The 12,278-nt window shown below is 40.7% G+C and overlaps 1 protein-coding gene across 1 annotated transcript in view; it reads left to right on the forward strand.

Moving 5' to 3' along the window:
• The window catches only part of VPS16 (VPS16 core subunit of CORVET and HOPS complexes), an 83,614-nt gene that overhangs the window by 21,520 nt on the left and 49,816 nt on the right, over positions 1-12,278 (forward strand). The window contains exons 7-10 of the mRNA XM_072120876.1: positions 2,165-2,287; positions 5,673-5,728; positions 10,920-11,008; positions 12,096-12,191. Of these exons, the coding sequence (XP_071976977.1) occupies positions 2,165-2,287; positions 5,673-5,728; positions 10,920-11,008; positions 12,096-12,191 (364 nt within the window). The remainder of the gene's footprint in view (positions 1-2,164; positions 2,288-5,672; positions 5,729-10,919; positions 11,009-12,095; positions 12,192-12,278) is intronic.

A 12,278-nucleotide genomic window follows, 5' to 3' on the forward strand; every position in this document is an offset into this window, starting at 1 on the left:
CCCGTAATCGTACTGACCCAAAGAATAAAGTAGACATGTCATTTGGGGTGCACAGTGAAATCCGAAAAATCCAAGCCCACAAGAATACGGCACAAATGCGTTTTTTTTATCAATTTCACTGCATTTGGAATTTTTTTCCCGCTTCCCAGTACACGGCATGGAATATTAAATACCACCATTTTGAAGTGTAATTTGTTACGCAGAAAATAAGCCATCACACAGTTCTGTACATGGAAAAATCAAAAAGTTACAGATTTTTGAATGTGGGGAGTGAAAAATGAAACCGCAAAAACGAAAAAGGGCTGCGGCGGGAAGGGGTTAAACTTGTGTTCATTACTAAAATAAACTGTTGTCCACACAACATGTTCCTCAGCAAAGGTTTGACAAGACAGATCCTTACCCTGTTCTGTGCTGAACTAGCGAGTCCTTCCCGCCGCAGTATTAAAACGATTACCCATGGAAATTGTCTGCATTATCCTGTCCTCTCTTACATTTATTTTTTAAGGGGCAACCAACTTTCTTGGGGGCTTGAATGATTTTGTGATGTTGTAAAGATAGAATATTCTAGAAATCACAGACTTTGAATGACCGACTCCTCTTGTTTTGGCTGATGCAGTCTCCGCTTTGGCCTTCATCTGGACAACCTGCTGCCAAAGGGTTTCACTGTCTTTGGCGCACCGTTTTTTAGAAAGTAATTGAAAACTGGAAAGTTAGTCTGCCAGTTAAATAGTGTTTATCTGCTACCTGCTGCTAATTTTCTTAATTACTGTATCTGACAAACACCAATTACTCGCAGGCATCTGAAAGTGTTCTCTCTAATTTTGATCAGTGTTTTACAATAATCTCATTAATAGTTTTAGTTTGTGCTTTAAAATGTATACAATTTAGGAAATAAGTTTAAAATACTCATATTCATAAATATGAATATGTTCACATAGGACTTAATACTTAATGATCTTTGAAGATGTTTTTTTTTAATGGGAAACACAACATGGGAGACTTTTCTTTGAGGCAACTGCCTTTGTCTATTGCTGGTCAGTGTTCTCTAATCAAAACTATAAAACTCTGTGTACAAATTTATTTTCTTATTACTTGAAGGGGGATTCAAATTTAATGTAATATATATTAAGAAAAAATGGCAGCACTCCGAGATTTCAATGTGGTCAAAAACGTACTATTTTATTCCAGCATGTGCCATGCAACGTTTCAGCTCCCAAAGCCTGGAGCCTTTTTCAAGCTTGAAAAATTTACTGTACTTTACTGTACTTTAGCCCTAGGCTACAATAAACAGCTGTAACAGTTATTAAAGGTTTCTGTAATGAAGCTTTATTGTAATCCTGGATCTTATGACAACACAACATTTTTAAAGTCCTATTGTCACAGAGAAAAAAATTTGTTTGGAGCTACAATTATGAAATATAGAGTTTCAACTTGCCGTATATACTCGAGTATAAGCAGCGTATTTCGTCACCAAAAAATGTGCTGAAAAACCCTATCTTGGCTTATACTTGAGTCAGGCAAAAAAAAGACAAAGTGTACTCCCCCTCCGTCGCCCCCCGGCAGGTCCTCTTCTATACATCACGGCTCTGTACCCCGGTCTGTAGCAGGCATCGTGATGTAAACCGCGCGCTGACATTGTAGTCTGTGTGCCACAGGTGAGGACCTGCCGAGGGGGCGTTGGAGGGTGAGTACACTTTTTGGATGTAACCCGGGGACTGTATATGGTGTGTAATGTATATATTATATATTTTACCCACACATTTCTTCAATTGGATGTTATTTAAAAAATGTACATGTGTGAATATAATTTCTCATAACTGTAGCGTGTTGTTCCTTACAAACAAGATAGCTGTCCTTTGAAACAACCGCCCCACACTGTGGAAGCGGTTCCCAGACATCCACTATTTAGGCGCCAGATCACCTGCATAGTAGTTCATTACTACTGGATGGCTGCGGGACACGCAGAAACTACCCACCAGTTCATATTCAAAACCAATTTTGTTTTTTTGTGCAATCACTCCAGCAGTATCTAAGCATCTATCCTGTCTATAAGGAACCATATGACTATATTTATGGGAAATTCTCTTCACACAGGTAAGTTGTACATATTACATATTTTAAACATGCATGATTTAACAGGTTCTCTTCCTTTTTTTTTTTGCAGACATTACCTGGATTAAGCCCTCTGTCTGGCGCTTACCTACATATGTCGGTGTCCTTTCATTATAAGTATCTGGCAGTTTTCACAGACAGTGGTTACATATGGATGGGAACTTCATCACTGAAGGTAACTTTATATTCACTTTATTTGATTAAACCTACCGTATATACTCGAGTATAAGCCAAGTTTTTCAGCACAAAATTTGTGCTCAAAAGCCCTAACTCGTGTCAAGAAAAACAATTGTCAAAACTCACCTTTCCGACGTCACCCATAGGTCCTATGCTTGTTTCGATGCTCCGGTGCCACCTCTGGTCCTTTGGATCCTCTTCGGGAAGTTCTGCTCCTCTTCCGGTCCCCATGTGATGCCGGCGGCTCACAAATAATGACGTCGGCAAGCGGCTGACGTCATTCTGTGTGCTGGCCGAGGGCGAAGACCGAAGAGGAGCGGAATGTGCCAAAGAGGAACGGAACAATCTGAAGTGGATCGAAGGACCCGAGGCGGCACTGGAGCATCGGAGACAGATAAGGACCTACAGAGGATGTCAGAAAGGTGAGTACCGTGTTATTATTTTTTTTTCCTACTACAGGGGCAGGCTGTATAGTACAGGGGGGCTGGGCAGGCTGTATAGTACAGGGGGGCTGGGCAGGCTGTATAGTACAGGGGGGCTGGGCAGGCTGTATAGTACAGGGGGGCTGGGCAGGCTGTATACTGGGAGGCTGTGACCAACGCTTTTCCCACCCTCGGCTTATACTTGAGTCAATAGGTTTTCCCAGTTTTGGTGGTAAAATTAGGGGTCTCGTCTTATACTTGGGTTGGCTTATACTCAAGTATATGCGGTAAGTTTTAACCACAAATAATACTCTCGCCATTGAAAATATTGAAGTGCTTAACTATCAAGGTCCAGCCTGGGTTTGGTGGTCTAAGGAGATGAAACTACAGTAATTATACAAACTTTAAAAAAAAATCAATTGGCTAGTTAAGCACAGAAAACGGCCTGTAATGGGTTTCCTACACAATTATCTTGAAACATGTTGTATGTGAATTGCCTTTTTCCTATACTCTACAGGAACTAGATCGTTTTCCATGTTCACATCTAAACACATCTGCGTTTTGGAGTAGCTTCTCCATAGCGCTTGAATTGCATTTCAAAATGCATTTTAATTTAAGATGGCAGATATGGAATAAAAATTACATTGCACGTCTAATCTTTTAAAACTGGCCCCAAAATATTATTGGTGAACATAAGAAGCCACAGAGTGCATTGAGCTAAACAAGTTGTGTATTAGAGTAGTGTCATTTTGCTGTAACTTAGAAAAGGAATATGGACAGCGAATATCACACTAGTATGCTCCCGTTAGAAGGTGGTATTGGCAAATAAAATCACAAATTTGCCAAAATCTAAAGTTTATTGGTTCTAATACTGAATACCAGACCTCTAATGTGCACAAGTAACATTTTAGCTGATAATCGAGGTAAAAATTAGAAAGGTCTCGCCAAATACAGGTTGGATGATGTGGAGGAGTCACAGGGAGATAACATCATGAGCCTATGAAATCAAATTACTACCACCACCATTACAAATTATTACCACTCATGCTGCCCGAAGGGTTTAGCTAGGAAGGTAGAGTCACTACAGCTGCCGTATAAATTGACTGCAGTTGCCAGTTGTGTTTATTTCTATGACCAATTAGAAAAGACAGCACTTATTACTAGACTCCTATTCAGACAGATGCGTCACTCTGCTGCAGGACAATATGTAGTTGTGATCCACATTAAAGTCCCTATTGGTAACCTTAACTAGTGATTGATGTGGTGAGGGTTCCCTTCACTAAAGGGGGAGATTTATCAAGCTTTCTGCTCCAGAATTCAGGAGCGAAACCTGTCTCTGTTTTGCATCACATTTATTAAGGGTTTTAGACTCTTTTTAGGCACATTTCTGACTTGTACGAAAAGCGGGCAAGGTCTCCCAGCAAAAACTCTGCAAAAAATGTATTATTTTGGTGCTGTAAACTAGACCAATAAATAAACAGTGCGGCTTGAGAGTCTTACATGGATCCTTTAAAGACCTGGCCCTTTTTTTGTTTTTTAATTTCAATTTTTCATTCCACACTTTCAAAAATGTACAACTTCTTTATTTTTACATGTAAAGCACTTATTTTCTGCGTGCCAAATTGCACTTCATAGTGACGGTATTTAATATTCCATGTCATGTACTGGGAAGGGGGGGGGGGGGAATCCAAAAGCAGTAAAATTGGTGAAAAAAATGTATTTGCACCGTTTTCTTGTGGGCTATGATTTTATGGCTTTCATGTTGCGCCCCAAATGACATGTCTACTTTATTCTTTTGGTCGGTGTGATCACGGGGATAACAAATTTATATAGGTTTTATAATGTATTCAATGTATTTTTTTTTTTTTTTTAGATTTTGCCATCTTCTGGTGCTAATAACTTTATCATACTTTGGTGTAGAAGCTGTGGGTGGTGTTATTTTTTACAACTTTTTAAGAAGTTTTCAATGCTACCATTTTTAGGCCTGTACTACCTTCTGATCACTTTTTATTGAATTTTTTATATTTTTCAAAATGGCAAAAAAGTGCAATTTTCGACTTCAGGCACTATTTTCCATTACGGGGTTAAATGGAATGGAAAACAGTTATTATATTTTATAGATGGGTATGGCCGCATCCGAAAATGCTGAACTTGTTTATGATTTTTACTGTTTATTTATATGACTTCTAGGGAAAGGGAGGTGATTAGAATTTTTAGTTTTTTTAATACAAATTTTTCATATTTACTTTTACTATTTTTCCGACCCCCTAGGGTACTTTAACCCTAGGTTGTCTAATCTATCCTACCATATACTGCCATACTGCTGTATGGCAGTATATGGGTATTTTCCTCCTCATTCATTACAACGAGACAGCCTCAGTCCCGAGGCTGTCATAGCAACTAATCGCCGCTCCCCAATGATGTCAAGGGAGCAACGATCTTCAACAAGGTGGTGGTGCCCATGCTGCGATGTGTGGGATAACACTGCCAAATTTGGAGAGGTCTCAGTCCGTGAGCCCTCTCCATGCACCCGCAGCCGACCTGTGACATGCTATCACGGGTCGTTAAAAGGTTAAATAAGATTCCAAGTTGTTTCCTGTCCCTGCAGAGGCAGGGAATCCCTCCTGTCAAATGCCGTTGTGGAGGCTTTGAAAAATCCGATTACTGGTAACAGCAATCTTCATCTTCTAATCCAGCATTCGACACATATTATAAATCTGGGGCAGCAGAGTACTGACTGCAAAACCACAACAATTATCAAGCATTCAAAAAAAGTAAAAAAATGTTTTAATCACATTATCATTGCACGTTATAATCATTTATGAAGTGACTTTATGTGACTTACGACTTACCTTTGTTGACCAGCATATGTAAAGATTGCCAAAAAAGGTACCTAATTTAAAACCTATTTATTTATTTATTTTGACTTTTTCTGTACTTGTTTTTCTCTTTTCTTTTTAGGAAAAACTTTGTGATTTAACGTCCGATATAAAACAGCCACCAAAACAAATGTCCTGGTAAATATTGACGCATCTTCCTTCATAGTGTTTCTATATTTTAAAATTTAATAACAGCTAGTAGTACATCTTAGATAACAAGTATGGTAAACAAAAGTTTATTTATTTTTTTTAACTTTTAAAATTTGACATTAACTTTAAAGGCAGTTCCCAGGTTACATACAAGATGGGTTAGGTTTCTTCAGGTATATTTTGTTAATGTAACTCCAGCAAAATAATTTATGTCACTGTGACAGTTTTATATTTTTAAGTCTTTGGTTGACATTGGAACAAGGATTATCAAGAAAATTTCATATAGAAAATGGATTTCATATAGAAAATGGATTTTAGCTGCACACTAAACCAACGTGCTGCACAGGTGCTCTGGAGAAGGTCCCAATCCCGTATAGCATATGAAAATCGTGGACTCCTGTCACACTGTTTAAGTTGCAAAGAATTTTTTATTGACACAAACTTTAAAACTGGACGTTTCGGTCAGACAGTTGACCTTCATCAGACTCCATTTGCATAGGAAATATCAGTGTGTAGTTTGCTTATAGCAATGATAGCGCTGCCGTGTGGGAGTATGGGAGTAGCGGTCTATGCTGCTTAATGAAGTGGCACATTTCAGACACCTTGCAGTTGCTCAGTGCAGCGAAGTTTTAAAGTAAATTACCAGCATCCAAAGACCTTCACCAGAGGAAACCGTGGGCACAGAGGTCAGTTTGTAACTAGGAGTCGTATGTAAATCGGTTGTTCTTAAGTCTGGGACTGCCTTTATAGTAAATCCACTAGAAGACCTAATAGAACTGGTGCTACCAAACGTTCTAGTGGTGTTTCTATGCTTTGCTAGGCCTAGAGTGTTTACTAAATGTGTCCTAAATGGTTTAGGGAAGGTATTTCTTAGTTGTTCATATTGCTTTTGGTGGAATATTGTGAAGTGAATGCTCTAAAACCTTGTTTATAAATGTTATAACTATACAATATTACATTGTTCACACAAAATATCACCTATTCCAGCCTGGAAAAATTTTAATATGATGTGCGTGTCTTGAGCATGGCGGCGTAATGATGCTCGTCTTAGGAGCCCCGCACTGACAGGCGCAATTACTTGCCCGGCAGTGTCGATCCCCGGCTCCTGGCATTTCCAACAGGAGGGGAAGGAGCGCAGGATGAATCGGGACAGGCAAACAGCCCTGGAGCTAAGCCCGGAGAGGTTCAGGCGCCAGCCCCGGGGGGGAAGAGCCAGACACGCCGGCCGACTCCAATATGGCGTCCATTCTGGTGGGACCAACATGGAAGAGGAGGACAGTGCAGCAGCTGCCCCACATGAGAGCCCATGCTCCCCACAGGTACTGGAGCCAGCACTTTCATTAAAGCAAGCCCACACGAAAGCCACCCCCCCCCCTGCCACAGACACATATGGGACACAATCCATTCTTAGCTCCATCTTCTCCCTACAGGACTTAGATTCTGTGATCCACAGAGTAGAGGCCTCTCATCTGCAGGGCTTGTAAGGATTTAGAGGGGATTTGGAGACTCTTACAACCTGCACTGTGAACACTGAAAACGTGACTGCTTTAAATGACTGGGTGTCTGCTCTGGAGTGGGAAATTAATAGCCGAAGTCTACATGTGCAGAATTTGACACTCCTCCTGGATGAGCAGGAAAACAGAGGCAGAAAAAATGTTTGTATCAAGAGTCTGCCTTAAAGCCCCCCCAACCCCGCTTACACATTCCAGCCTGTGTAGAGTAAAGGTCTCCTTCATGAGCATCAGTTGATAGAAAGCTGGAGGCCAATTTATCCTTAAGATAAAGACTACACATTTTACTCCGCGACTCATAACAATTACACCATACTGGACTATCTGTTCCTAATGCCACAGAGACCTAGGGTTGCTTCAAAGGGCTACCATAGATAACATCACCTTCTCAGATCATGCTCTGATTTCCATATCCATCTTGCTCCCAAACCTCACAGCCTTTCAAGGTAGTGGAAGCTTAATACCTCCCTTTCAGAGGACCTTTTGCTCCTAGAGGAACTTATTGCCGCCCATTTTATCTAAAATAGATAATGTATATCCCTGCACAGCATGGGAGGGACACAAATTTACCATTCGTAACATCCTAATACCGCATGGCAGCCACCGTTAGAAAGAGAGGGCCCAAGGCATTGTCACACTCTTAGAATAAATTAAATCATTGGAGCTCTAAAATAAGAGATCACCCACCTATGACATCAGGAGTACTTTAAAATCAGCCATGGAGGCCTTGCATGCTCTACGCATTGACAAAGCCAAAGGTACCCTAGCTAGATGCAGAAGACACTTCTATGAGTACAGTAATAAGTGTGGCAGATAAACCCCCAGATACCAGCTAATGTCATTATTAAATCGTGGTCTTAAGTTATTCTCAAAAGTCTTGGTGACTAGTTTTGACACCTTGTTGAAGAAGACAATATACTCGGACCAGGCAGGATTTTTACTTTGTGGAGAGGCCAGAGACAACACTACTGAAGCGATTAATCTCATACACAAAGCACAACTCGAGAGATTAGCATGGGTATTGTCTCTGTACACCTCTCGGTCCGCTTGAATGGTGTCTTATCAGACAGTTTCAATATCAAAAACGGTAGACACGACAGGGATGCCCTCTCTCCCTATTACTATTTGTCCTATCTATAGAACCCTTTCTCCTTAGGATTCGTATTAACCAAGATGTTTCAGGCATCACAATTCAAGGTTTCTTCTGCAAAATAGCAGCCTACGCTGGCGACCTGCTATTCTTCATCTCAAATCCGCAGATCTCCTTACCCAACCTTATGCAGGAAACACTACTTTTTTCGTCTCTATTGTATTGAATCTCCCCCCCCTGGTTCTTTAAAATATTCAAAGAGACTGCTCCAGGTGGTCTAAGGGCATTTTCTCGTGTTGTTCGAAATGTGCCGTTTTCAAAATGAACATCCTCCCACGATTGCTTTACTTATTCCAGGCTATCCCTATCCATTTGCCCACGGCCTATAACGCAACGGGTATTGCAAGAGTCTTCGATTGGTGTTGTAATCGAAGCACGAAGCCTTGGATCCACCTTGAGCAGTCTTATAGGCAAATACCATTACAGGCGCTGCCCTAGCTGGATACTTCTGAGACAATACTCTTAAAGCGACACCCTACAATCAGCCCTACACTGACAACATTCCAATCCAAACTTGTGCGAGACAGACTCCAAACCCTGAAATCTCCTCTTACTCCGATCCTCAGCAACCCAAACTCCCCCCCCCACCCCCACCCCCACCCCGGCTATGAAGACCTGGTTTTCGAGCAGTGGCTGGTAGGTTTAGGGCGGAGTATTTCATTAAAGAAGCAAGCTGTATGATGACTCAAGAACTGACAGATCTAACTGACCCTTTTCCCCTGGGAGCGTGGAGAAATCTGACTTCACTGTCCCCATGTGCGCAATACACCAGAGAGAAAACTACCTTTCGAATGTCTGTGTGGTAATGTGAATGGCCAAAGACACCCATTGTCCCTAACTCACTCATGCTTACTGTCAACCCCAGATGACCCGAGCCCTCTTTTACCTCAGTCAATGGGAAGATTTGCATATCTCACTGACTCCTGAACAAAAAGAGGATTTTTGAACTCTGTCATTGGGCGACTATTAGTTCGCACTACTAGTCTACCTACCAGACTGCACACCATTTTCCTCATGTACCAGACACATGCTGGAGATGTGGAGAGACAGAAGGCTCTTTTCTACATATGTTTTGGGCTTGTAGAGTACTCTCCCCGTTTTCGCAAGAACTATGAAGAGTCGTCTCATTGCTGTGTGGAGAATCAATTCGACTGGAGCCTGCCGTCTTCCTCCTTCATCACTGTGACATGTCCACTCAAAGCTTTGAGATCCTTGGTTTGTTTTCTCATCATCACAGTGAGGGCCTGCAGTCCGCTGTTGTGGAAACAAACTACACTGCCGATCAGTGAACGATCTGATATACGTGGAGGACATCACCTTCTCTGTTCATAGGGTTCTACAAAACATGACAACCTTTGATTCAATTCTAACAGTTTCCCGAATACAGAAGGATGTCGTGAAAACACCAGCTGACATATCTCCCCCGTGGACAAGACATGCTCTCCCCCTTCCCTCTCGCCCCATCTCCTATCCCTTAATTTATATTACCATTTTCTTCTCAGATTTGACTTGGCTTCCTACTCTCTCTTTACAAGTCCTATTGCTTTGAATTTCTATTTTTCTTTTCATGTTTACACTGAGCCCTTTTGCGGCCCTCTGGGGCCACTGAGCCTATTTGGGTTTATTGTATGAAAATCCGGAAAAAAAAACAGACAAGTGGATTGGGCGTGAATGTAAAGTTTTATTTAACTGATCCATACAAGACATGTTGACACCAATGACCTCTAATTGTATTGTATTTCATGATGATGTAATGCTCAAAGACCTCTTTATTCTTTGCATTTAATTTGTTGCTGGCCTGTAAGAACTTGCATTCCTTTATTCTGGTCTGCTGCGTGTTGTTAATAAACTAAATTGTATATTTAAAAAAAATATAATACTGATCTGTATTAGGTTCTAGTCTGTACAGAGAACAGATCCATCTGCTTCTAGCTCCATACTCTTTTGGGGCAAAGCTACTTATCCGTGTACAGAAGGTTGCCTATCCACAGTTTTGCATGTGAAGTCACTACAAGATAAATTACATAAATCAAGTTGTCGTATTATCCATTGTCAATGTGCCTATGAAAGGGTTTAAAGGAAACCTATCACCACAGATCTACATATTAATGTAGATCCGGTGGTAGGTGCCTCTAACGTATGTAATGATGGCCCTCAGCTTCGGCTACTCCACGGCCCAGTAGCCTCTTTGGTGAACTGGCATATTATCACAATTAAAGATGAAAAAAGATAAAGACGACTTAAGGATTAGCCCCAAAAAGGGCTATCCTTACATACTTTAGAAGCACCTACCACCGGATATACCTTAGTAGGTAGATCCGTGGTGGCAGGTTTACTTTAATGGATATATGGAGCAGTGTATCAGCAGTACAGCAAACTCTTGGCTGCCTTTGCAGTTTGTCACTGAGCTTCAAATGGTGAACCCTGCATTGTTCAACATTTTTTACTATTTGATGTTCTGTTTGTAAATGTAAGGGTTCTGGTAGTATTATTTTTTTTTCTGCTTAATGTTATATAGGTGCATCCGACCTCGAAGTAAACGAGTAGCAATTGTTGTCCTTTGGGACAAGATACTTCTTGTTGGTGGATGTGCTAAAGAGAACATATTGTATCCTTTGAAAATTTTGAGTAGGGACGTAAAGAAAATTTAGTGGAGAATGCAGAACCTTTAAGTCTCTCTGTGTGGTATGTTTTCTATTCCATAACCCCTTAGCAATGCATCACATTAATTATCGTTTTTATAGATGGTCCCTCAATGCACTGGTTCTGGAAAGCGCAGGAAGTGAATTAGTTATCCACACAACCTCGGTATGGCACAATACTATTTTATATTTAATTGCCTTACACACAACTACCATCACATCACATGATAGAGGATTACCTCTTGTCCTCATGTGTACTAAGCATTGTTTCTTACAACTTTGCATGGACCGCAGAAAGCTACCTGCTTTCTGCGGAGACATCACCAGCCATCAGAACGCTGGCACCGCCCTGAGATGTGAATTAATTATATTACTAAAATGCAGTAAACAATGCACCCATGCAAAGCTATAAGAAATAAAGCTTGCTACACACGGGGATGGGACGGAAAGTAATAATTGTCTAGCAGCAGGTACTCTGATGGTAGATGTCCTTTAAGGGCACACTTGACAAAGAGTGTACACACAGGCACACGAGTGTGTGTATGTATGTGTGTATACCGTATATATATACTCAAGTATAATGCGAGACCCCTAATTTTAACACAAAAAACTGGAAAAACCTATTGACTCAAGTATACGCCAAGGTGGGAAATGCATTGGGGTGTTAGTTGATAGACCCCCCTACAGAGACAAAGACCATCTAAAGTCTTTGAAGTGTTGCCTTCCAGAAATTGAATTAGTTATTCAAGATTAGGCTAGGGGAAAATGAGGGATATTTGGGATGCCCTGATGAACAAGACAAAACCTGGCATGTGAACACTCCTCTTGTGCATGTATATTCCTATATTTCATCACTGTTCCCTGCTGTAAAGAGCCTATGTGGTAAAGTTCATCCAAAAGAAGGGAAACCTTAACTAAAGAGAGATAATAACAACATAATGTAGTGTTCACTGACTTGTTCATACATAGGAATAAGGTATGTAGGGAAAACTTAATCTTCATCAGGGTGTTGCTTTTAGTAAATACATGTTAAACTCTTAACATTCATTACATATTTCCTTTGGATGAAGAGACATTTATGGTTTCTGAACTTGATGGAGTAAGGCTTATATCTCATTCCACACATGAATTTCTTCATGAAATCCCAAGTAAGTATCATATCCATGCATATTAAAGAGAACCTGTCACCTGGGACCTAATTTTCCCTAAAGACAGAAGCCCATTACAGCTGGATT

The sequence above is a fragment of the Engystomops pustulosus genome, chromosome 8 (assembly GCF_040894005.1).
Source record: "Engystomops pustulosus chromosome 8, aEngPut4.maternal, whole genome shotgun sequence".
Taxonomy (NCBI): Eukaryota; Metazoa; Chordata; class Amphibia; order Anura; family Leptodactylidae; genus Engystomops; species Engystomops pustulosus.